Source organism: Actinia tenebrosa, unplaced genomic scaffold (genome assembly GCF_029948245.1).
Source record: "Actinia tenebrosa isolate PJP-AT-01 unplaced genomic scaffold, QUT_ActTen_1.0 PGA_scaffold2__45_contigs__length_23673736, whole genome shotgun sequence".
NCBI classification, from domain to species: Eukaryota; Metazoa; Cnidaria; class Anthozoa; order Actiniaria; family Actiniidae; genus Actinia; species Actinia tenebrosa.
The window spans coordinates 2,378,726-2,406,530 of NW_028292579.1; the positions used below are offsets into that span (position 1 = coordinate 2,378,726).

General features: G+C 37.1%; 2 protein-coding genes across 2 annotated transcripts in view; both read right to left on the reverse strand.

Moving 5' to 3' along the window:
- Positions 1-27,805, reverse strand: part of LOC116289755 (tonsoku-like protein) — a 53,971-nt gene that overhangs the window by 15,171 nt on the left and 10,995 nt on the right. Inside the window, exons 8-14 of the mRNA XM_089034310.1 lie at positions 25,876-26,021; positions 24,997-25,149; positions 23,182-23,307; positions 21,372-21,597; positions 20,368-20,444; positions 18,817-18,906; positions 16,942-17,014 (exon numbers count right to left, since the gene is read on the reverse strand). Of these exons, the coding sequence (XP_088890436.1) occupies positions 16,942-17,014; positions 18,817-18,906; positions 20,368-20,444; positions 21,372-21,597; positions 23,182-23,307; positions 24,997-25,149; positions 25,876-26,021 (891 nt within the window). The remainder of the gene's footprint in view (positions 1-16,941; positions 17,015-18,816; positions 18,907-20,367; positions 20,445-21,371; positions 21,598-23,181; positions 23,308-24,996; positions 25,150-25,875; positions 26,022-27,805) is intronic.
- LOC116289765 (neuropeptide receptor 22) lies at positions 7,924-10,801 on the reverse strand. The gene has a single exon (XM_031696706.2). The coding sequence runs from the start codon at positions 10,014-10,016 to the stop codon at positions 8,853-8,855; it is 1,164 nt and encodes a 387-aa protein (XP_031552566.1). The 5' UTR covers positions 10,017-10,801; the 3' UTR covers positions 7,924-8,852.

Sequence of the window (27,805 nt, forward strand, 5' to 3'; positions counted from 1 at the left end):
TCCCGCCAAAACTCACGCGTTCGCGTTTTATCTTTAAAGATTCCCGCCAAATCTACAGCTGCAGAAAAACGTTTTGGGGTACTCCTTCCCTAGGTACGACCCTGACTTTGACTCTACAGTTATAACGTTGAAAATATTTCCACACAGTTATCGCGTCTATTTTTTAAATATTAAGTAACTCCTACTCCAACCCTTTGCTGTTCAACCTTCGATAGATGGTGGCAGCCATTTGAGAGCAAGGGTATAGTTTTCCTCATGATATAATATTTCGTATAAAAGCAAATGGCATATTGATTTTTTCAACCAATCAATCAATCCATCAATCAAACGAGAACGATCAAATCGAGTCCAGTTCACGACAAAGCTTAATCACGCATTTAAGAGTCATTAGAAACGTTCTCAACCAATAAGCTAATATATTAGAATTAAACATTATCCAATATCTTGTACTGTGAATATCTATGTACGTGATGCAAAAATCTAACGAGAAAAAACCATGCACAGAAACAGGTCTAACGTGCTTAACAAATCCACCAACCCGGCTATCTCGTCGTGTTGAGTATTCAACGTAATAGACTTACTTATCATTTCTTTTTTCCGGCTATCTTAACATCTTTCTTAATTCTACTTGGTCGGAAGTTTAAACCGTCTTGAGCGAGAGACACCGTGGCTCCTTACTTGAGTCACATCTGTAACATCTTTACGACTGCTTTATCTCGATTGTCTAGAATGATCATAAACGTTCACATCGCCCGCTCGTTATAGTCAAATTAACTTCGTAGTTGTTAATGTATCTGTAGGCTGATCGACGACAGTTTGATCAGTTTTAAATTAAAAGTAATGAAAGCGACAAGGGCTTTAATGAACGTTTACGTTAAGGATATACTGCACCTTTTTGTTTTTTATTTGGTGTTGATAGAGGGAATCTGACTTAAAATCTTACAACAACAAAAAAAAGTACAATACTTTAAGTCTATTCACGTAGATAAAAGTAGATTGCTATTACTTATTCAATGTACGTGCATGTACGAACTCTAAAAAAAACCTGTGAGTTAGCAATGCCTTAACTTAGATCAGCCAAGAGGTTGTTTCAGGGTTCTATCTGTGAGTTAGCCATGCCCTGACTTAGATCAGCCCAGAGGTTGTTTCTGGATTCGATCTGTGAGTTAGCCGTGCCCTGACTTAGATCAGCCAAGAGGTTGTTTCAGGGTTTGATCTGTGAGTTAGCCATGCCCTGACTTAGATCAGCCCAGAGGTTGTTTCAGGGTTCTATCTGTGAGTTAGCCATACCCTGACTTAGATCAGCGCAGAGGTTGTTTCAGGGTTCTATCTGTGAGTTAGCCATACCCTGACTTAGATCAGCGCAGAGGTTGTTTCAGGGTATCGATGAAATTCAAAGGTTTTCAATGTTTTTGTTGACCTATGTTGACTTTACCAGTGACCACCGTAGTCATACTTCCTAGTTGTCTCACTTTATTAAATCTCTTATCTAGTTCCGTGTTTATGTGCAAACCTTATCACCGATACAACTCTTGGTAGTGTTTCTATCAAGCAGAGTAATGACCGGAAGCTTAAACTAATAACAATGTTTCACAAATGCCGAAGACAAGATTGTCATTCGGATCTGAACTATCTGAATTATACTGTATGTGGTGTATGGAAGCATGCGACCTTATTGATAAATGGATGGATGGATAAATGGATGGATGGATAAATGGATGGATGGATAAATGGATGGATGGATGGACGGACGGACGGACGGACGGACGGACGGACGGACGGACGGATGGGTGGGTGGGTGGGTGGGTGGGTGGATGGATGGGTGGGTGGATGGATGGATGGATGGATGGGTGGATGGATGGATGGAAGGAGAGAGGGAGGAAAGGAGGGAGGGAGGGAGGGAGGGAGGAAGGGAGGGAGGGATGGAAGGGATGGAAACCCCTTCAAGATGGTGATTCCAAAAATAACGAAGCCATTTTGAATGTAAAAATCTAACCCTTCTTAAACGATCGAATATGCTTTACTAAACCTGTGTATTATTAAACCTCTCTTTTACGACCGACTGTGTATTATTAAACCTCTCTTTTACGACCGACTGTGTATTACTAAACCTCTCTTTTACGACCGACTGTGTATTACTAAACCTCTCTTTTACGACCGACTGTGTATTACTAAACCTCTCTTTTACGACCGATGTACCATCATATTTTATTTCCAAAACATTCTTAAAGCCATAAGAAGAAGAGCAATAAACAAAACCAATAAAGAAAAATATCTCGTTTAGAGATATAGTTTACCGGGTACGACAGGATATTAACACTTGAAAAAAGTTAATGTTGATTGAAAAGGTTTTGTTGTTCAGAAACCTTTAGCCTCGAGAAATAAAACTTCTAGAGGAACCGACTAGCAAATATCACGTGAAATTAATCTTAATCACATATTATACTCTTAGTAGCTATTTAGATTCGTTTGTCAATGAAAAAAAGAAACTTGTAGAACGGTAAAAGAAAGAAAGAATGAATGAATGAAAGAAAGAAAGAAAGAAAAAAGAAAGAAAGAAAGAAGGAAAGAAAGAAAGAAAGAAAGAAAGAAAAACGAAAGAAAGAAAGAAAAACGAAAAAAAGAACGAAAGAAAAAGAAGAAAGGAGAAAGAAGAAGAAAGAAAACGAAGAAAGAACAAAGAAAGAAAGACAGCAATAAGACGAAAAAAGAATCGAAACTTAATGCCGGCCTTCATTTCTTCCTCCAACTCCCTAAATAATCCTCCACCCATCCTCCCCCCAACACTCACTCCCTCCCTCCCGCCCTCCCCCTCACCCCCTCCAGACCCTCCCCCACTAACCTACCTCCGCTCCGACCGCTAAAGAAACAAAAAAATATAGAAAAAATAAAATAAACAAAATCTATATTTTAAAAAATAAATTAAATGCCATGAGGGTATTATGAAGATTAACGCAGAACTCACGAAAAGACTTGATAATGAGCAAGTAAAGAAAGCCCTCAGGCAATGTTACTCAGGATTACTACAACATACTCACAAAACCACTCCAGTACCTTTGTACTTAACTGTAAAGTTATATTCATTGCCCATAAACATTCTAGTTATGCGATACTTCTGAGTTAGATACCATAGAATACCTCAAGCCACTTTTTAAGTATAAACACGAGGATTGAAGTGACAAGAAGACTGCAGTGATTTAACTATTTCATCCCATCTGTATAGGAAATCGAATGTGTTCGAACGTAGTTTGAAAAAAATATATCACGAGTGCAGTTCAAAATATTGATTTTAAACTGCACACGTGTTATATTTTTTTAAACTGAACGAGAATCCATTTGATTTTCTTTCAATAATATGACCATCAACATTTTTTATCAAAAATTTTCTGACTTTTTTAGCACAGTGATTTCGCTTTTTTGCATCAGTACTTTTAAAAAATCGACTCGTTGCATATCATTATATAGGGAAATTCAGAACAAGTTTTTCTAGCGTACGTTGAGATTGACTACATTTTTAAAATATGGTATGAGTTCAATACAAGTATATATGATTCAAAATAATGAATGGACTTACATCTTAAGAATTTGTTAATTGAGTTAAAACTTGTATGGAACTTTACAGAGTCTGAGTAATCCGATAATTCAGGAAAAACAACATTGCGTCATTAAGGAATTTCATCAAAGCTAAATAACGAGTACTTTTTGGATTATTGAGATTTTGTCATTTCTTTGCATAAGCCCTCTGGCGAATTAAAAATTAAATTGTATATACTTTATTTAGAAGAAAAAAATAAGGCAACGAAAAGAATGCAATGGAAAGGAAATGAAATGAAATGAAAGAAAAGAAAAAAAAGCAGAGTAGAGCAGAGCAGAGCAGAGCAGAGCAGAGCAGAGCAGAGCAGAGCAGAGCAGAGCAGAGCAGAGCAGAGCAGAGCAGAGCAGAGCAGAGCAGAGCAGAGCAGAGCAGAGCAGAGCAGAGCAGAGCAGAGCAGAGCAGAGCAGAGCAGAGCAGAGCAGAGCAGAGCAGAGCAGAGCAGAGCAGAGCAGGACAGAGCAGGGCAGAGCAGAGCAGAGCAGAGCAGAGCAGAGCAGAACAAAAAAAGGAAGAGAAAGGAAAAGGAAGAGAAAGGAAAAGGAAAAGGAAAAGGAAAGGAAACGAAAGGAAAGGAAAGGAAAGGAAAGGAAACGAAAGGAAAGGAAACGAAAGGAAAGGAAAGGAAAGGAAACGAAAGGAAAGGAAACGAAAGGAAAGGAAAGGAAACGAAAGGAAACGAAACGAAAGGAAAGGAAACGAAAGGAAACGAAAGGAAAGGAAACGAAAGGAAAGGAAACGAAAGGAAACGAAAGGAAATGAAACGAAACGAAACGAAACGAAAGGAAACGAAAGGAAAGGAAAGACAAGAAGTATACAGAAAGAAAGCTACATGTCTTGTTACTCAGTACAGACACAACACAACCTAACTGTATTCTTAACAAGTCAATAAAGAGGAAACTTAAACACCGTGCAAAACAGTTTTGGTACTATAATGAGGTTCAGGAGGCTAGTCCGTTGGTGTAAAAAAATATTTATTACTCTAATATGAGTAGAATACATGAGCAAAGCTTCCGCTAACTCGACATCAATATCGTGCAATTGTGAAACAGACCCCTTCAACGCTTATCCGAATTGTTATTGAAAATGGTGATTATTCTTAATGAGGATTGGCCTTGAAAAAGCACCTTTTCAAAAAAGGATTTGTGAAGTATCGCTGGGACAGTGGACTGAAGAGCTTGAATTAAACGAAACTAGTTTCCACTGAATATTCATTTGTCGTTTTGGCGTACGTATAAAAGATGATTCAAGTTAGGGATTTATACCTAACGAAAACAACTTACTATGAGTAGAGGAAACAATATAAGATTATATCCGGCAGAAAAAAGTCAAGAACGTGTTTGGATCAATGGAATCGTAGATGAGGTATTACTTAACGTCTTGAGAATTTGATATATAAGATTCTTAAAACTTAAGATCATGTTTATCATTTATCGAGACTTATAACAAACAGCACTTGCAGTTCTATTTACACTAGAAAAAAAGCTTAAAAGATCCGACGGGCGATTAAATCTTATCAAGGTCGAATGATAAAATAGTCTTCGACCATTTATAGAGTAAATAGTGTAAACCAATTCACGAATTTTTTATTTCCTAAGTTATTTTCAAAATCACTTATATGTGAACAGTGTAGTAGTATGGTTGCAGTATTTTTGTATGTGGTCTTCTCTTTTCAGAGATAAACATTTGAAATATCAATATGCAAATGAGATGACGAAAATTCCAGAATGTGTTACATTTTGCAGTGTAATTTACGACAAGTGTTATGAAGTGATATAACCTAAAAGTGTACAAAACCATATAATTCAGTTATAAGGATGATTTGCAAATGAAAAAACACAGGAGTACTTTCCACAACAGCATTTTTGTATAATAAATTAGTCTTGAATTTACTATAAGAAGTGTACATTGGAATGGAATGGAGTGGGATAGCTCGGATTGCGGTTGATTGTGGTTCAAATAATCCAATCAAATTGCTTTCCTTCGAAACCCATTTGAAAGCAATCGTGACAAGAGCCAATCAAAAGGCTGGGAAAACCCACGCCAACCAATCATAACACTTCATTTGGGAAGGAATTGATTACACAGCACAGTTACATTTTGTTTCTCCTTTTATATGGATTCTCTTTCAAATCCAAATAACAAAACATATCAAAATATAATAAAATATATAATATATAAATATAAACATATGATGCATGAAAAATAACAAAACTGTGGGAGATGTTGAAAAATGCAATAAAATGCCGCTCTATGCTTTGTTGTTCATCAATAATAAACGAGTTAACAGAATAGAAATTCGCTTTAAAAAGGGTTTCATTTCAAAACTAAAAGTGTGCGTTTAATTTGATTTTTTTTTTAATTTTGCAATTTAAAATCAGTAGAATGGAACTTCATCTATATTCAGAAGTTGAAGATATAAAAAATTAAACAGATTTCAAAGATGTTGGTTTGAAAACAATATTGGAAACTGGTAAGACAATCGGCAAAAAAATGGTAAATAATGTCTAGCCGTAAGTTACGAAGCCTAGAGTGTTATTAGTCAATATGTCAGCAAAAGTTAAACTTTCTTTTGGTTAAAGAATACCGCAGTTAATTGGACTTTCTGGCGATAAAACTTGTTGAAAATAAATATTTAGTTGAAGATTTTTGACGACGTTTTAGAGTAGTTTAGGAGACTTGTTGTCGAACTGGCGTAGAAAGGGAGTAACGGAAATCCGGAAAAACGGGCAGGAATGATCAAGAATGGAATATTTAACAAAAATATGTGAATTTTTTTTTTTAATCCCAAAAAACTTTTAACTTGGCGAATATTTTATCGAGAGGAAATAAAGAAATTTGAAAAATAAAAATTGAATAAACTAATGATAAATGTCAAAAGATAAATTTTGACCACGAACGTTTTACTTTGCGAAAAAATGTCATAATGAAGGAATTAAAAAGGAATTAAATGGATGGATGAATAAAATGGAATATGGAATGAGAATATAAATTGGAAATTATGAAAGAAAAACAGAAAGAAAAAAATAACATGAAAATAAGATGAAGTGAACGAATTAGAAATTGAAAAAAAGTAAAGACTTGTATTAAAGAAAACTCTTAAATTCTACTAACTTTGTTTTTTTTTGTTTTTCGTTTGTTTTTTGTTTGTTTTTTTGTTTGTTTTTTTGTTTGTTTTTTTGTTTGTTTTTTTTTTGTTTTTTGTTTGTTTTTTTGTTTCGTTTTTTTTTGTTTTTTGTTTTGTTTTTTGTTCATTTTAAGTTGTATATTGAAATAGAAAAGATATTACGAGAAAGATGATAAAAAATTTGAACATCAATAATAAAGCAAGCAGGATCTTGACATTAATTATTACTACAAATGTCAGTTAACGTCTCAAGATATCGTCAATAACTTAGTTTCATGTTAAGCGATATGTAAGGCGCCGAGTAGGATGTCGCGTGTAACGAAGATCTTTACAATAATGATCTCAATAACTCAGTTGTTTTTTCGTGATTTCTGATGTAGCTATAAAGCGTTTTATTCATTAAAACGGCCTTTGAGTAGAGGCTTTCAATTCAAACACATCAAAAACGAACAGAAAACCTGACACCTTATAGTACTTCAACCCGGGTTTATCGACAGGTTTATCGAGGTCAGAAATATGTTTACGTTAACCAAACGTTTAGTATAAATTCTCAATGATGTTTTCTGCCGTTGACATTGGCAGGAATAAAAAAACGTAGTTTCAAATCGAAATATAAATAAGCATGTGAGGAACTCTCCTGTTAAAGGAACATTCATATTTAGATGGCTATCTAGTCGGTATTGGAAGCCATTGCGTAAAGTCTCCTATGACGCGCAAGTCGCGGATCGTTGGACGGTTTGCGGGTAGGTTTACATTATCAAAGAGAGCCAACCAAGAATATTTCTATCAGTTCAAATCTAAGAAATGTATGCGAACGCTTAAATACGAATTGGAAAAATAAGAAACATCAAGATTCGTTTATTAAGTCACGTAAACACAAAAAAGAAAAAAAAAAAGAAAAAATATGATCCTAAAATCAAACTCCAGCCACGTTCTAACTTGGCGTACGTTAAAAAAACATACAGTATTTTCAAAACTACACGCCGATGTTTATTAAACTAATCTATAGTTTAGAAAAAAAGATATCGTGGAGGACTCGGGCCTTTAGGCGATTTTTAAGAACTCTACGATAAACAGATCTGTAAGGAATACTATAGGATCAAAAGATTTATGACAAAATAGAGTATTTTTTTCCCCCGCATTTTGCGAATCCATGAATTCTTTACATCCAATTCGGTATTAAATAATTCAAATGAAGGCAACGACGAGTGTGTTAAACTCATAACATTGAATAATAAGAATATTTCACTGGTATAAACATCATTAATGAAGCAAAGCTGCCAACTGGGGTATTGTTCTAGATATAATTTAAGACGTTCAAAGGGGAATTCTTAATTACGGTTGAATTAGAATGTCAAGGAAAGATCTTCGAGAGGAAGAATTTGGTTAAGTGGTTTAAAATTTGATTGATTTTAGTGAATCAAAAGATTGAACAATAGTTCGACCTTAAAATCTTCCCGCTACAAGGAGATTGGATTTCAAAGAGTTGTTATCTTTGTCATAAACATATTTTATTCATATTACTGCTGGAAGACTTCAAATGATTCTGTTTTATAACGCTATCTTTTTCAAAACAGTATGGGAATGAAATACAAAAATAAAAGATAAAAACGAATAGCGTTGGACAATAGATTCAGAATCCTAAGAGCGTCATTCAAACTTTATTCAATTATTATTTTTTCCTCGTAATCAAACATGTAATCTGAACTAAATATATTTTAATATTCTTTTTTTTTTCGGATTTCTTTTCTTTATAGTCATTATGGTTATTATATTTTTGTCGCTCGATTGCGTTGATTTGAATCTAACAATCACGTAGGTTATGCTATACGTTCTCACTCTTATGAAGGATTGTGGAAGCTGTTTGGTATCCCCTTTGAATCGGGGGTTTTTCCTTTCTCCACAAAAAACAATCCGATCTGTGAGTTAGCCATGCCCTGACTTAGATCAGCCCAGAGGTTGTTTCGGGGTTCTATCTGTGAGTTAGCCATGGCCTGACTTAGATCAGCCCAGAGGTTGTTTCAGGGTTCGATCTGTGAGTTAGCCGTGCCCTGACTAAGATCAGGCCAGAAGTTGTTTCAGGCTTTGATAAGAAGTCTAATATATGTATCGCCCAAGTGTTTCCCCTTAAGTTTAAATACGATTTGAATTCGCCCTAGCTTTAAGATGTGGAGGTGAGATGCGGGCGAGGTCTCTTGAGAGACTTCTGGATGCAATAAGAGTCAATGGTACCGATTGATTGTCTGACATTCTGTTTCCAGTATCCGAGAAAATTCGCCCGCTCGAGATTTCGCTCTTACGTCTTGCGCTTTCGAAGGCGAAAATCCGGCGAAGGCCTTTGCGGAATCGTTCGATGAAGATAAAATAGATGATAGGGTTAAGCGCCGGATTGGAGTAGGCTATGAAGCGAGCTACGAAAAGAAAGATGTCAATCCCACAGAAGTTTGCACTCGTCTTCCATTCCCAAACAAACGTCAGAGTAAAGATGTAGGCGTTGTAGGGACCCCAACAAATACCAAAGACTACGACGATAGACAAAGCCATATATATGACCTTTTTTGTTTTTTGGTACCTCATGACGCGCTCTCTTGCGGACTGGCTGAGTGCCATAGCACTGCGATCCTGTTTCCATAGTCTAACCATGATTAAAGTGTACATGATTACTAGCACAATAAAGGGAGCGATGATAAACAGCACACACATAACGGTAGTGAAAGCATATTGTACCTTGAGGTGGTCATCTCCGTTTTCGCTCCATCGTAACACGCACAAGTCTTGTCCAGTTTGAGTTTTCACTAGTATAAACCCATAAAAGTATGGCGCTAAGATCAAAATAGGTACGACCCAAGTTGCTGCCACGATAAAAATCCGAGCTCGCGCGATTTGACTGACACCCGTTTTAAGAGGGAAAACGATCGCGCAGAAACGATCCGTGGTGATACAGATCAAACTTAGGATTGAAACAGCTGGACTAAGATCGGCAGTGAAGTAAAAGAGTTTGCATAAAGCGACCCCTGTCTTGCCTTCGATATTCCACGCGCTTGAAGCTTGAGCGACCTCAACCAGAAAACGAGGGATGATAACCAATGGAGTAACAAGGTCGGATAGTGCCATATTAACGATGAGATAATTTACTGTATTGTGTAGAGATTTTTCTCGGTATACAACTGCGATCGTCAGTAAGTTCCCCAATAAGCTGAACACACCAATGACTGAAAGAGCAGATATCTTGAGCGCTGACTCCTGGCTTGAATCAATTTGAGGAGGGCAACCATTGGAAAAATTACTAAAATTCATCTTACTATTTAACAGTTAAGAATATGAGCTCACTAATGTTTGATGCAAAGTCTTCAGGTTTTTTTATCACCCGCTAGCCAGAGTGAGCTCAGTGAATCTGTACAAGAGTAACGATGGAACAGAATGGATCTGGATGTTGAGATCATTTGGAAGACGTCAGTGACGTTCATGTCCACATCTCATTACGAACCATTAGATGCGTGTTATCAACTAATCATATGTGCGAAGGGACAAACCATTCCAGCCCACACATACTATCCAGAATATGCGTGCGAGCTAAATATAAGATCTATCATCATCATCATTATCATCATCATCACCTCAAAAACACTTTTTAACTGCTATATGTCATATCAATGCTTCCAACTCTAACACAAAGTCAATATAAACACGACAATCTAAAATCAATTCAGTGTTTGGCCTGACAAAAGCACCCCCGGGGGCTATAATTTCGGGCAGAAATGCAAAGTAGACAAGAAAACCTAATGTTTCCCCAAACAGCCAATTATATCATCGATTATTGCATCCGGTTGAGGTCGACAACAGAAATCGCACGAACCTTGATATTCTAATCTTCCATGTTCATCCATCTTCACCTGGAGTAAGAATAAGAGTTTCTACTTTGATCTAAAGCTATTTAAACCTTCAAAGATACCACAAAATTATCGACTTAGCGATGTTGTTGTGACCTGGGCGGATTTTGACTCGATTCCTCTTAGTTTAATGCCCTTGACTAACGCTGGTCAAAAAATCGTGATCATTTTATTCCAAAGTGATCATTGAAAAGACATGTCTTAATTACACGCTAAATATCAGTTTCTTATCAGCGAAGCACGAATACGTGAGAGGTTCTAGATAATTAAGGTATTTTCAAAGAGATAATTGATAAAGGTTTCGCGCTATAATATACACAATGTGATTACGCAATAAACGTTATGACGATGGAAAATCTTCCAGATACTCCCTTCAAATTAACCCCTGTTTTTGAGACACAACCTTATCGTGAAAACACGAACGACATTTCGATAGAGATTTATTTCGACATTCGACAAGTGTCTTAAAGCCCCGTTTACACTGGCGATTTTTGCTGCGATTTTTGTGGTAATTTTCGGAAATATTAAATCTTTTGTCTCATCGTTCAAAAGAGACATTCGTCTAGGAAAATCTTGGTATCCCGAAAAAAACTTTACAAGTAAATTCTTTACCATTATTTATTATGGACAAAATCGCAAAAAAAGCGCAGCAAAAATCGCCGCAAAAATCGCTAGAGTAAACGGGGCTTAAGATTTACAAGGCATTTGGAACACAGGCTATATGTCCATATATTTATGAACGGCAACCACAAATCGATAGAGTATTCTTTCGACATCTTTCGACAAGTGTCTTAATATTGACACGACTTTTTGATCACACATTCGTATGGGATATTTGGGAACGCTAACCGCAAATCGATTTGGTTCGATGTCTTATTGTACTTCATGTATAGTGCAAACAAGTGATCATCAAATTTATTTATTGGTAGGAATAAAATAATGTACCTTACGTAACATACCTACCTATCGACAATAATAAAAAATTTTGGTAGAAATGCTAGTCAGTTGACTACTTAACGATGTTTTAAATAGAATCTACAGCACTATTAGGAATAAGTGGCGTTTCTTTCGTATTTTCATGTTAGCCTAGCATTCGAGATAATCTTGGGTCAATTTTGAACATCTTATTTCGGAAAGGCTCGGTATAGTAAACTAGAATGTTAATATCTCGCAGGTGTTCTATTCATAAATATCAAGTTACAAAGATTTCCAAGGACCACATTCGAGAGATGTACGAGATATTTTGGGACGCACATATGAAGAGAATCAGGAGGACATAGAGGTTTTGCTTAGACAAATTTCGCGGGCCTGTCGTCCCGACGTCTAGTGTTTCCAAGGCAACTGTCACGAGTGAGAAAACTTGACTGTGATTGGCTGAATTTCTTTCATCAAGAGTCCGCCAATTAGAATCAGCTGCTTTCAATTTCATCGTGGCAGTTGCTATGGAAACAGATTTTTTTAAAATAAAAGGACGATATTTTTCGACGCCCCAAACTACTGAACGCGTTTGTTGACCCGTAATGCATCGCACTAATGAAATAATTTGAAAGCATAAAAAATAAAAAAACAAACACTTTGCGAATGGATGGTAGAGTGTTTACTATATATTCGTGAAAAACTCTGTAAGAAAATTGCACAAATTTGCACTGATTAGAGTAGACTTTTGCTAATGATTTGCTCTTAAACCAGGCTAAGCCCGTGAAGATGAGTCTTCAGTTATAAAACCAAGCAGTATTTACTGAATGAAAAAAGACTCTATGATATCTACTCTTAAATCACTAAAAATACATTGTAGATTTGGTCAAAAGATGTGACGTCTAATTCCATTCTTAAGAACTGAAAAGATTAGAGTCTAATGCGAGTTTTATTGATCACTGCTGGTGAAAACATCCGTTTGTCCCCCAAGCAAAGGTCTGAGTAGGCGAGTACAGCTTTTAATGACTTTAGAATAAACTCTTCTGATGTGCGAGGAAGGGGAAAATCACGATATGGTCGTCGAACCTTTAGAAAGCAATCACGAGTTAACAAACAAGAAAAGCCTCGAACCTTCTCAATCCGACAACAGGTGAACATATAAGGGAATATTTGAAGATTTAACCGCCTCAATCCGACCACAGGTAAACATATAAGAGAATATTTGATGATTAAACCTCCTCAATCCGACCACAGGTGAACATATAAGGGAATATTTTAAGATTAAACCTCCTCAATCCGACCACATGTGAACACATAAGGGAATACTTAAAGATTAAACCTCCTCAATCCGACCATATGTGAACATATAAGGGAATATTTGAACATTAAACCTCCTCAATCCGACCACAGATGAACCTATCAGCGTGTGAGTAAAAGCAAAATAAAGATTATTCTTTCATTCATTCATTCGTTCACTCATTTATTATAATTTAAGATTTAAACCTCCTCAATCCGATCACAGATGAGAAGCCAAAAATAAAATAAAAATTCCGGTGAACATCAAAATCTTAACGGAGTATTACAAATATTTATATAGAAGTCAAGAGTCTAATAGGATGAGAAAATGAATTAATGTACCACATTTCCTACACAAATAAAATACTTTCCTGAGGACTTGAAATACATCAACATAAATTTCGTCAAAATAAAAAAAACTAGAATATTAACGGCGTGCACGACAGAGAATCGAAAATAGTATTAAGGATTCAGAATGATTAATGAACACTAAAAGCATTTTTGATCTATACAATATGAACTAATTGATAAATTGAGATGGAACGCCTCGAGGGTCTTATTCATTAAGATGTAATGCTAACTGCATCAATAGTATTATTAATTAACCATTCATTCGTACAGAAATTTCGTGTAGGATTCCTAGACTGGGTATCATGTGGGAGTGGAGTTTTTTCTCTTGATTTTTTTTGAGCTTTTCCTCCATCCGCAAAAAAATAATAAGTTAGCCATGCCCTGACTTAGATCAGCCCAGAGGTTGTTTCAGGGTTCTAGTCTGTGAGTTAGCCATGCCCTGACTTAGATCAGCCAAGATGTTGTTTCAGGGTTCTATCTGTGAGTTAGCCATGCCCTGACTTAGATCAGCCCAGAGGTTGTTTCAGGGTTCTAGTCTGTGAGTTAGCCATGCCCTGACTTAGATCAGCCCAGAGGTTGTTTCAGGGTTCTATCTGTGAGTTAGCCATGCCCTGACTTAGATCAGCCCAGAGGTTGTTTCAGGGTTCTATTTGTGAGTTAGCCATGCCCTGACTTAGATCAGTCCAGAGGTTGTTTCAGGGTTCTATCTGTGAGTTAGCCATGCCCTGACTTAGATCAGTCCAGAGGTTGTTTCAGGGTTCTATCTGTGAGTTAGCCATGCCCTGACTTAGATCAGCCCAGAGGTTGTTTCAGGGTTCTATCTGTGAGTTAGTCATACCTGACTTAGATCAGCCCAGAGGTTGTTACAGGCTAAATATCTATATCTAATCCTATTTCTATTGCTGTTCCCATTTCCATTTCTATTTTCATTGATATGTCTATCTATTTCTACTACTCTAAATGACTTCAATATTTTTCTATTCCTATAAATCTTTGTATTTTTCTATTTCTCTATCTATCCGGTTTTATTTCCCCCCAATTTTTTTGCGTGTTTTTCATTGTTCTTTAAAAAAACTACCATATAAAATACTAATGCCTCTAGATATCAATGATACACCCACACAAATTAATACCTACGCATCTGTTTCTTTAAGCTCTTATTTGCGTATCTTAATTTTCTGCCCTTATTTTGTAGTAACTACATATTAAATCTAGAATTAAATATGAATCAAAAAGTACGAGATTGATTGGAACTATTTCAGAAATTCTCCGCAAACAAAACCAAAAACAAAAAAGTGTCGGCATTTTTAGAAAAGTATAAACGTTTGTTTGAAATCATCCTACGGTTTCCGCAATTAAGTGGAAGCGCCTGGAGCGTGACAAATTACAATCCGATCCCAAGTGTTTGTTCTTACTTGTTATCATTTCGATGAATTGTACGATATATTTCGCGCTCTTTCCATCCTTAAATTAGCCACGCAAAAAAGTCTATATATATAGTCGTACTTTTGAAATTATTTTTTTACGTCAAACAGTGACGCTGTTTGTTCGTGTTTTGGAGGTGACTGCGTAGGTCGAAAGTTTACAAATATATATATATATATTAAAGAAGGTTGAAGAAGCAACTTATTATTACGACGTTGTCGTTGTTGTTGATGGTGATGATGATAATGATAATGATAGTGATAATCAGAATTCTGATAATGATGATGAAGATGATAGTTACGATAATATTGATGGTGGTGATGGTGGTGATGATAGTGGTGATGATGATGATGGTGATGATGGTGATGGTGGTGGTGATGATGATGGTGATGATGATGATGGTGATGATGATGGTGGTGATGATGGTGGTGGTGATGATGATGGTGATGATGGTGGTGATGATGATGGTGATGGTGATAATGATAATATTAGTGATGGTAGTGGTTGTGGTGGTGGTGATGTTGATGATGACGATGATGATGTTGATGATATTAGTGATGGGGTGGCGTTGGTTGTGTTGATACTGATGATGATGATGGTAATGATGATGATGATGACGAACGAAGATGATGAATTTAACAGTGGTTCGAGTGCCTTTTCTACCCATGAGTTCAATTGAAATTTACAATATATAAAGCGATTTTTGTGCGAAGAAAAGCGGTCATTCCTAAGGGAACAAAGTAGCAGCCAAGTTGGATGATGTTCACTTCAGATGATTTGGAATTTGAGGGTTTTGCCCTCTTGGAAGTTCAAAACGTGTATGGTTCTTCAATAAAATCTTGTAGATTATTCAGCGGTTTTTGAGCGCGCGCTCATCGTGGGCTCAAACCGAACGTTCAAAGTAAGCAGTCACCTTAAAGATTGGAAAGCAGTGCATCAAAACTAAAAATGTTTGAATCTAGAGCATGCGTAGTTATGAAAGATCTACATATATAGCGAGTGGTATAAAAGACTGTTCAAATACAATTTATTTTTAAGAAACGATTATAACGATATATAGGCGCGCCTGTACGATCTGATGTTTGTGGAGACATAATAAAGACAGTTGATATATCACAGGAAAAATTCACCAAGAATACTTTAGAAAAGGATTCTCTTCGAATTACGTTGTTCAAAACAAAGGAATGAATCTTTGCGCGCGACCTTGGCGTACTTGGAAGTTCTAATGTGTGTTCTATATCGAGGTTTTTCACTGGACGAGGATTCTGGAGATGATTTCCAATCAGGTTGTCAAAACGTCAGTCACCAGCAATAACAGTCTTTCTCAATACTACACTCACCTGGACCATTACACTTCACAACAAACTGTCAGTCACCACCAACAACAGTCTTTCTCAAGACTATGCTCACCCGGACGATCACACTTCACATCACTTACATTTCTTTGTCAAATTTTACGTTTAAGAAAATCATATCTTCAATATTTTTACGTGAAAATCTTCACGTCTTATTTTCGCGCGTAGATTGTGACTTATGAGCGCGCTGGATTTATTATATTCACTTGTGTAAAAATGCTAAAAAGATATATTGAAAAAAACCTTGCTTACGCTGATGTGTCTCTGTTCGACAGCAGAAACAACATTACGATTATGATAAAGATGTGGCAAGGGAGAGAACAACACATCAAACAAACTCAACTCACATGTTGATTTTTACGGAGGGAGGAAAACCAGATAACTTGAAGAACAGTTTCGCAAGATAATCAAACACAGAATGACGGAGTCAGGAAAGCGCCTGATACTCTGACACAGATTACTCACTAATCTAAAAATACTAGTTTACACTATTACTAGTTTCTTATAATATGTAAGTCATGGACGCACACGACGATCTCAGTCTAGTGAAATTAAGTACTTAAAAACACCTTTTCGTGAATCCACTATTTTTCAGTCCTCTTTTTTCAATCGTGGTGCTACACTCTGGAACCTCATATGCAAAATTAGCTATACCTAGTAATTTCCTTAGTTTAAAGTCTTTCAAGGATTTAGTTACTAATGTATACAAGGATCACTTAATTACTAATTGACTAGCGTCCGAAACGTCAGTAAGTTTTTTTCATCTTTTCACGGTGTATAATTTACCCTTTTATCATTACTGTTTCATTTCTTTTTCTTTATCGTTTTAGAGAGGAGGTGCCTCGCATGGGACCCTAGGTACCGTTCGCGCCCACCCTCTTGGTCCTTCTTTTCTCCTTTTTTTCCCCTTTAGTTTCTTATCAATTATTTTCGTAGTTTTGAATTTTGAAGGCCAATAAAGCTGTTAAAAAATAGCTGAAATCAGTGTACCTGTGTATCCATGGTTACAAGCTTCGTGTAGTGGTTGCCATCCACAGTAGTCACGTGTGTTGATATCCGCGCCCTGTGAAATGAAAATTAGAAAAAAAGGGTTCAAAACGAGTTAGGGAACGGATGTTTAGATGATAAAGCTATTCGCATTTGAGGAATATAAAACGCGCGCGCGTGTCTCTGTACTGTGATATAAACACGGTGGTAGCTGTAGAGCACGAAGCAGAAGCAAGCTTAGGAACACGAGGCATAGCCAAGTGTTTCTCTTGCTTCTCTCGTGATCTAAAGCTACCAAAGTGCTTATATGACAGTACAGAGGAATAAGCAGCGGTTTTATATTGCTTTTATAAAATATTTTTGAACGATTTTGAGCGAGCGTGTCTCTGTCCTCTGATATAAACACAGCCAATCATCGCGCGCGTTATTTTACAAATATTTTATAAAAGAAATACAAAACAGTTTTCCGTTTTAGATGCTCTAAAAGAAAACGAAAGAAGCCGTGGGAAACGACGAGGTATTGAAGGTGTGAGATATGAGGTGAAATTCAAGAGGCTCGCTTGACAAGAGACTTCAAAAACCTTCTCCAACGATGTTCGCATGTCTAAGGTATTCATATTGAATATTTAAAGACAGTTTTCCATTTTAAATATACTGATCTAATTATGCCGAGAGAACAAAGAAAAGCCCCAAAGGTTTGAAGGTGTGAGAGACTTCAAACCTTCCCCAGCGATGAAATAAATCACAAAGAACATAGCTTGGGCTACCTGTGATGCAAGTCCAAGTTCAGAGATAGCGCACGGGAAAAAATCAAATAAATAAATAACATACGCATTTAAGATACAGTACTCTAACTCTAAGCAATAAGAACGCGTTTTAGAACTCAGCTATGTTAAGGACTGTGAAAAGTGGGTACTGAACAGGAAGTTCATATGATACAGAACTTTCAAAGTTGCGCTGTGTTGTGTTGCACTGTGTTGTGTTGCGCTGTGTTATGTTGCGCTGTGTTGTGTTGCACTGTGTTGTGCTGCACTGTGTTGTGTTACGCTGTGTTGTGTTGCACTGTGTTGTGTTGCACTGTGTTGTGTTGCGCTGTGTTGTGTTGCGCTGTGTCGTGTTGCGCTGTGTTGTGTTGGTTTGCACTGTGTTGTGTTACGCTGTGTTGTGTTGCACTGTGTTGTGTTACGCTGTGTTGTGTTGCACTGTGTTGTGTTGCGCTGTGTTGTGTTGTGTTGCGCTGTATTGTGTTGTGTTGCGCTGCGTCGTGTTGTGTTGCGCTGTGTTGTGTTGCGCTGTGTTGTGTTGCGCTGTGTTGTGTTGTGTTGCGCTGTATTGTGTTGTGTTGCGCTGCGTCGTGTTGTGTTGCGCTGTGTTGTGTTGCGCTGTGTTGTGTTGCGCTGTGTCGTGTTGCGCTGTGTTGTGTTGCGCTGTGTTGTGTTGCGCTGTGTCGTGTTGCGCTGTGTTGTGTTGTGTTGCGCTGTGTTGTGTTGCACTGTGTTGTGTTGTGCTGTGTCGTGTTGCGCTGTGTTGTGTTGTGCTGTGTCGTGTTGCGCTGTGTTGTAATGCGCTGTGTTGTGCTGCGCTGTGTTGTGTTGTTGTAATACGTCACGATATATTATGTTTAAGGAATATAAAACGCGCGAGCAAGTCTCTATAAGGTGGGAGGTGTAGAGCACATAAGAAGCAAGCTTACAAGCACGAGGTGTAACCGAGTGTTCTACAGATCCCAGAGTCTTTCCATCCCATTACAGAGACGTTCACGCGTTGCCTTTATAAAATATTTTTGAACGCGCGTGGTATCTCAGCACAGAGCGCTTGTATCAGAGCGCTTAGTATTTCAAATATTTGTTGTCATAGACGAGCGATGATTGGACGTACCTGTTCGATAAGCCTGCGAACCAGCTCAGTATCTCCAGCAATAGCGGCGCGTTGTAGTGGAGTTTCACCCTTTTCATTTCTTTTTGACAACTAAAAAATAGAAAAATAAACAGTCGTTGAAAGAAGAACTACTGTGGGCCACACACGGCAATTCGTACCACAAGGATCCTAATTTCATAAACGTGATAAACGATTATGTGACGTGCAAGGAATGCGTGTGATGCGTATGGTGCTTGGGTCACATGGGCTTGAGAAGTGGCGTATTTAAGAACAGAACAATGTGCAGGAGAGTTGAAGCGAGATTGAGCTGAGCGTTGTATGGACGGAAAAGGTGGAAGGAAACTTGTCGTTTCAAAATATACTTTAAGACAAACAAGAAACAAACTGCGGGTTCTAGATGCCGTGATATGAAAGTAAATAAAGTAGTAATTATAGCAGTTAGTTACATTGAATTAGAGGGGGGAAAATCCTCTAAGTGTCCTCTATAGCACAAGCGAGTGCAAAAATCCAGCAAAAATGCAGTATATTTCTATTATTGTTACTGTTCGCTCAGAGTGTAGAAACCTGGGGATAGACCCTTCTCGAGGTCCAAGTTACCGCTGTGTTCCTTGATTACAGACTCATTTACTCAGTGTTAGCCTCGTATCAGTGTCTAAATATTCATAAATACCAACGGTAAAGTAAAGAATGCACAACTTCAACAATACAAACACTTTGAAATTCCACGGACCTTCACTGGAACATGAGAATATTCTACACAATATCAAGGCTAACCCAGCTGAGCAACAGAGAACTCGAAACTGGATTATTCTGCATACACTGTACATGCATCAAGAGTTCTTCGCTACTGCTCTAAGCGCATGCTCAAGGGGTCAAAAAGTGGGACCATAGGTTGTAAAAATTGCTATATTTTAAGAGAGAATTCTTTTCGTATTCATGCGGTGAGCGCCAAAAACTATTTTCTTGAAGAAAAGCTGTTGTACAAGGCTAAAATCTTGTTATTCAGAAAGTTTAACTCGTTTGGAAGTGGAGATGACCGATGAAAGTGGAATCAAAATTTAAAAATTTGAATCGAAAATGAGGTTTAGGCCTTCATTTGCTTATTTCCCATAGATTTTCTATAAAAAAGCCTGACAAAGCTACATTCTAACACAAATGCAACAAAACATCTTTGTACAATTGAAAATACCGCTTCAAACAAGCATTTTATCATAGTACATCAGTTTCTAACTGTTTAAAAAAGGTTTTGAGTGTTAACCCAAAACGAAAATTGGGATCAAAACTCATACGAAAGGTTTTGGCGCTTTTTGCCATCATTGCTCATTATTGAAAAACAATTCCTTTTAATCTTATTCTTCTTATCAAATTTCATAAATATTCAAGAGCAAGTACCGTTAAATTAATTCCAAACCAAATACACCAAAATATAGCAATTTTTACAACCCATGTTCCCACTTTTTGTCCCTTGAGCATGCGCATAGAGCAGTAGCGCAGCACTCTTGATGCATAGATACGGATACAATATTTCAGTTGGGATCCCTGTGTTGTTACCTTTGTTCTAGCTCCTGTCCTGGTGCGATGTTTGATTACTGATTCATCATTTTCATCCTCGTTATCATATTCTTCATCTGGAAATAAATATAATATATTATAAAATAACTGCTCTAAATCTCGCGTACTGATTGGTTGGGAGCGCGTGCTTTATGAGAGCACACAGCACGCACGCGCACTTTGAGTTTCGTCATTTATGTAATTTGTATTTTATAAAAGAAATAAAAAACCTGCTTGCTGTGCTGTGTGGAGTTATAGAGCACTTGGGGATTGGCAGAACACTTGAGAAGTGTCCAGAAGCAATCTGCTACGCGTCGTGCTTCTCCTAACACTTCTCTCGTCTTCTGCCAACCCCCGCGTGCTTTATAACTATTTCTTCATGATTATGTACTCACACGTGATTTGTTTAAGAAAAAATATAACCCTTATTGTTTGTTCTAGCACAGACACAGTGGTTTTTCGTTCCTTACTTTATTTATCTATTTATTCATTCATTCATTTATTTATCTAATCATTCATTGATTCGTTTATCTATTGATTGATTGATCGACCGATTGATTCATTTATTTCTTTATTCATTCATTCATTCATTCATTCGTTGATGCATTTATCTATTCATTCATTCATTTAAGTATTCTTTCATCCATCCATTCATTCAAATCTTTATATTTTATGTTATGGTACGGGTTATTGCGGAGTCTCCCCTAACCTTCTCCAGTGGCTAATGTTTAAGTATACGACACACACTACACTCACTACCACTACGATTAATGTCTTAAGCCAAGACTCTCAACTCACATTGATTTTTACGGAGAGAGGAAAAGCAGAGAACCTGGAGAAAAACCCTCGTGGTAAGAGTAAGAAAAAACACATCAAACAAACTCGACCCACATTTTGATTTTTATGGAGGGAGGAAAACCAGAGAACCTGGAGAAAAACCCTCGTGATAAGAGAGAAAACAACACATCAAACAAACTCAACTCACATTAAGTTGTCAATCTTACCAGAATCTGGTAGAAGCATCTCTCTCTGAATGATATCGTCATCATCATTGTCATCATCATCGTTTTCATCATCATCTTCCTTGTCTTCTTCTTCTTCGTCTTCATCGCTCTCTTCCTCAATGCCAAACTTTGACTCCAGCTCCTCAACTTTCTTCATGGTTTCAGCGTAGTCCTTCATATGATCATATTTTCTCTGAGTATCTGCCAAATATCTGTAAACACGAACCTAAATAAAGAGGGAAAGACTTAAAAGTATGCATACGTCATCTTATAATTTAAAATTTATAAAGATAGTTTAACTTATAAAGATAATTTTACGAAAACGTTTTTCAAATTTTACGAGTGATTGTAACATTGCGCTATAGTCCGCACTGCTCTTAGCCAATTAGAATACAGGACTGTTGATATCTTTTATAAGCCAATCAATATTAAATCTAATACCCCATTCACACCTAAACGTGTTTAGTTAAACTATGTTTTCACTAGGAAAAAATTGATAAACTAGAAACCTACAATATAATGAAACTTTCTAAAATATTGTCACAGCAAGACAAAGGATAGTTTACATGCATTATTTCACCAAATATTGTGCAGTGTTCGTAGATAGTTTTTCAAACCTGTTTAGTTAAACCACTTTAAAACATGTTTAAGCCTTGGTGTGAAGGGGGTATAATATTTTTTATCTCCACTGCTCTCAACCAATTAAAATCTAAGACTTTTTTATATATGCACTGCTCTCAGCCAATCAAAAACCAGATTTTTCATATCCCCACTGCTCTCAACCAATCACAATCTAAGATTTTTTATATATGCACTGCTCTTAGCCAATCAAAAAAGAGGTTTTTTATATCTCCACTACTCTCAACCAATCACAATCTAAGATTTTTTATATATGCACTGCTCTTAGCCAATAAAAAAACAGGTTTTTTATATCTCCACTGCTCTCAACCAATCACAGTCTAAGATGTTTTATATATCCACTCCTCTCAACCAGTCAAAATCTAAGATTTTTAATATACGCACTGCTCTTAGCCAATCAAAATCCAAGTTTCTTATATCTTCACTGCTCTCAGCCAATGACAATACAATATTTTTGATACTGTTCTCAGCCAATCACAATCCAGGATTGTTGCTAACTCCACTGCTCTCGGCCAATCATGACATAGCTAACTCAAATTGAAATACTCTAGTTTCGAGTTCTCTTTGCTCAGTCTTAGTCTCGCTTGTGCGTTATAACAGTCTGCTATTCCGTGGCATTCTAATGAACTCCTATTGTTCTATAGTACGTACATACAATGGACCTTAATAAAAGAAAAGAATACATTTGTGCACCATGCATCACTAGCGTACGGAGGTTGGGGGCAAGTGCCTATGCCCGCCCGCCCCCCCCCCCTCCCCTTAAGATTTTATTCATATATACGAGATTCCTGTGGATTTGGCGTGAAAATGGTACATTGCCCCTATGATCGAGACCTTGATACGTCCCTACCATGCATTCGAAGCTAAGGCTGAGTGAAGGCGAACTAGAGCGTGTATTAGAGACCTTTACCACGACGCTAGCCCCGCAAACCTCATACTGCAGTTCGACGTCATACGTTTTCCGCCAAACTTCAATTCGACATTTAGCAAGTCTTCATAACGAAGTTGTTGCTGGAAGAGTAGCCATATCGAATACCATTGATGCTGAGCGTTTCTCCGTGTTTACGGCCGTGTTTCTGGGCCTGATTCCTAGCGGTTAGCGATAACACGATGCTAAAGGTCTCTATTATCTTTCCATCCTTACTTCCAAATGAATCTTGACAACACATACCTGTATTGGCAGTTTGTTGGCTTGTTCAGCATATTTGAGTGCAGTCAAGTAAGCTCTTTCTATCTCTTCGTAGCTTTCACCAGAATTCTCATAGACTTGAGCAACATTGCACCACGTATCACACATCTATGAAAATAATATTTATTTATTTATTTGTAGTATTAGAATCACAACCAGCATCATCATCAACCTTATAATTATCCATCATCACCACCACCATCATCACCACCACCATCATCGTCATCATCACCATCATCACCACCACCATCACCATCATTATCATCAGCACCATTATCATCATCACCATCATCACCACCACCATCATCGTCATCATCACCATCATCACCATCACCATCATCACCACCACCATAACCATCATCATCACTATCATCACCACCACCATCATCGTCATCATCATCATCCCCATCATCATCATCATCATACCATCACCATCATCATCACCACCACCATCATCATCACCATTATCATCACCATCACCACCACCACCATCATCATCATCATCACCATCATCATCACCACAATCATCATCACCACCACCATAATCATCACCATCACCATCATCATCATCTTCATAATCATCATACCATCACCATCATCATCACCACCATCATCATCATCACCATTATCATCACCATCACCACCACCACCATCATCATCACTGTCATCACCATCATCATCATCACCATCATCATCACCACCACCATAATCATCACCATCACCATCATCACCATCATCATCATAATCATCATACCATCACCATCATCATCACCACCACCATCATCACCATTATCATCACCATCACCACCACCACCATCATCATCACTGTCATCACCATCATCATCATGATTAACAAAAAACCACACAACATCAAACACAGTAGTTCCTTGTTTCCAAACATCTGAGTTAGTTTTTTTTGATTCATTGAAACTAAAACAGCAGACTTCTGGAAGTTGTGGAAGTTGCAAAAACGTGAATGTCAGCACTTTAACCAATGGCAGAACTAGAATGTGAGGGGGACGGGAAATGCCCCCCTGGTGAATCTGAGGATACTCAAGTGCAAAAGTCCATAGGCATCAATAAACCTTATTTGCCTAAGTGCAATGTTTTCCCATTTCAGACCACTTGTCATTCCCTAGAGTATCATTTCTTTGTTTAACGGTTGTGCACGAGAAGACACATGAATATAAATACAACTCAAACAAATAATCTTATTCTCAAGACCATTTGTCATTCCCTGAGTATCATTTCTTTGTTTAATGGTTGTGAACAAGAAGACTCATGAATATGGATACAACTCAAACAAAGAATCTTACTCTCAAGACCACGTGTCATTCCCTAGAGTATCATTTCTTTGTTTAACGGTTGTGAACGAGAAGACTCATGAATATGGATACAACTCAAACAAAGAATCTTACTCTCAAGACCACGTGTCATTCCCTAGAGTATCATTTCTTTGTTTAACGGTCGTGAACAAGAAGACTCATGAATATGGATACAACTCAAACAAAGAATCTTACTCTCAAGACCACGTGTCATTCCCTAGAGTATCATTTCTTTGTTTAACGGTTGTGAACGAGAAGACTCATGAATATGGATACAACTCAAACAAAGAATCTTATTCTCAAGACCATTTGTCATTCCCTAGAGTATCATTTCTTTGTTTAACGGTTGCGCACGAGAAGACACATGAATATGGATACAACTCAAATAAAGCATCTTATTTTCTAGTGAATGACACGTGGTCTGAAATGGGAAAACATTACGCCCAAAGTAAAGATGTCTATTGATTATTACCCCTTTATAGTTGCCATCAATGGTTCCCAGCTCCTCCATGTAACACTCTACAGCCTTCTTGGGATCTCCAAGGTCAGAGTATGTCATAGCAAGAGACACATAGATAGGAGACAGCTTCTTGGGTGACAGCCCTATTGACTTGGCTACATCAAGCTGTATTAGATGATATGAAGAAAACCAGAAAAAGGTGTTATAAAATATACTGAATTGGTTTTAAGAGGAAATTTTTTTTCAATAATGAGCAATAATGGCAAAAAGCACCAAAAACTAGACTTTCGTATGGGTTTTGATCCCAATTTTCGTTTTGGGTTAACACTCAAAACCTTTTTTATACAGTTAGAAACTGATGTGCTATGATAAAATGCCTGTTTGAAGAGGTATTTTCAATACAAATATGTTTTGTTGCATTTGTGTTAGAATGTTGCTTTGTCAGGCTTTTTTATAGAAAATATATGGGAAGTAAGCAAATGAAGGCCTAAACCTCATTTTCAAATAAACGTTTTGCTTTGGGTTAACGCTTTGATTCCACTTTCATCGGTCATCTCCACTTCCAAACAAGTTAAACTTTCTGAATAACGAGATTTTAGCCTTGTACAACAGCCTTTCTTCAAGAAAATAGTTTTTGGCGCTCACTGCTTGAATACCAAAAAAATTCTCTCTTAAAAGGTAATGCGAGGCGAGGCAAGGCGAGGCAAGGCGACGCAAGGCGAGGCGAAGCAAGGCAAGGCAAGGCAAGGCAAGGCAAGGCAAGGCAAGGCAAGGCAAGGCAAGGCAAGGCAAGGCAAGGCAAGGCAAGGCAAGGCAAGGCAAGGCAAGGCAAGGCAAGAGAAAAACATTTAGATCAAATTGTAATAAAACAGTACATCTATCTATCTTTACCTCTTTATCATAACATTCAAGAGCTTTTTGGTAGGATTTCACATTTGAGTACAGATCTCCTAATGCATCAAATATCTTCATTTTATCACTGTCTTTGAGTTCTGATAGCTCCTTCAACTTGTTAATAAGCTTTAATCCTTTAATGGCTGGAAACATTGAAGGAATAATAAACTTTTTTAATAATATAAATGGCTGTGAAAATTATCTTGATATATTTTGCTGGGTTTCAATCAGATGATAAAAGTTTGAATCTCATTATTTGCTCCAAATGTTCATCAAACACTGATATATTTTTTTAAATATTTTTGTTAATATTGTAATATTGATTTCCAATTAACTCCAGTGATGTTCAGCTTCGGCGATACCATATCTACTACCCACTGTCAGGAATGGGACGTTGTTTATTGTAAGATGTTTATATGTCATAAGTATAATTATTTTTGTTTTCCACAACAAATATTGTCTTTTATTAACAGATTATTTTGTACATTAAGATCCAAAATATTTGACTATTATTATTTATATTATATTATATTATACACATATTGTAAACTATTTATATAATGTTTGTAATGCACATGTCAACATCTCACAATGAAACATGCGCAATAGAAATACTAAATATTATTATTATTATTATTTATTAATATTATTTTTATTCATTATCATCGTCATCATCATCATCATCATCATCATTACTATTATTATTGTTATTATTATTATTACCATGTGCCGTCAGCCAGAAAGAATTCTATTGAAAATTTGTAATTCAGCTGATGAACATGGTCAAGTGAAACTCACCAATAGACCATATGGCAGCAATCTTGAATTGTATTGTTTTAATTAAGACATCTATGACATGCCGAGGTGGTACAGTCTTCAGTAAGAAATACATGTAAAAAGCAATTTTATTTTTTAGGTAGTTGGAACAATATTCTCAGTTGATAGCACATGATGGGCAGTGTTTGCTTGTCATTGTAGGCTGGTAAAGAGATTATTGAGATTCATTCAGCTGATTGATACCTAGCAATAGAATACTCTCTGGTTGATAGCACATGATGGGCAGTGTTTGCCTGTCATTGTAGGCTGGTAAAGAGATTCATGAGATTCATTCAGCTGATTGATACCTAGCAATAGAATACTCTCTGGTTGATAGCACATGACGGGCAGTGTTTGCCTGTCATTGTAGGCTGGTAATGAGATTCATGAGATTCATTCAGCTGATTGATACCAAGCAATAGAATACTCTCTGGTTGACATGACGGGCAGTGTTTGCCAGTCATTGTAGGCTGGTAATGAGATTCATTCAGCTGATTGATACCTAGCAATAGAATACTCTCTGGTTGATAGCACATGACGGGCAGTGTTTGCCTGTCATTGTAGGCTGGTAATGAGATTCATGAGATTCATTCAGCTGATTGATACCTAGCAATAGAATACTCTCTGGTTGACATGACGGGCAGTGTTTGCCAGTCATTGTAGGCTGGTAATGAGATTCATTCAGCTGATTGATACCTAGCAATAGAATACTCTCTGGTTGATAGCACATGACGGGCAGTGTTTGCCTGTCATTGTAGGCTGGTAATGAGATTCATGAGATTCATTCAGCTGATTGATACCAAGCAATAGAATACTCTCTGGTTGACATGACGGGCAGTGTTTGCCAGTCATTGTAGGCTGGTAATGAGATTCATTCAGCTGATTGATACCAAGCAATAGAATACTCTCTGGTTGATAGCACATGATGGGCAGTGTTTGCTTGTCATTGTAGGCTGGTAAAGAGATTCATGAGATTCATTCAACTGATTGATACCTAGCAATAGAATACTCTCTGGTTGATAGCACATGACGAGCAGTGTTTGCCTGTCATTGTAGGCTGGTAATGAGATTCATGAGATTCATTCAGCTGATTGATACCAAGCAATAGAAT

Excerpts from the sequence above, each read along its gene's own strand:
- LOC116289765 (XM_031696706.2), bottom strand. The coding sequence starts at position 10,016 with ATGAATTTTAGTAATTTTTCCAATGGTTGCCCTCCTCAAATTGATTCA.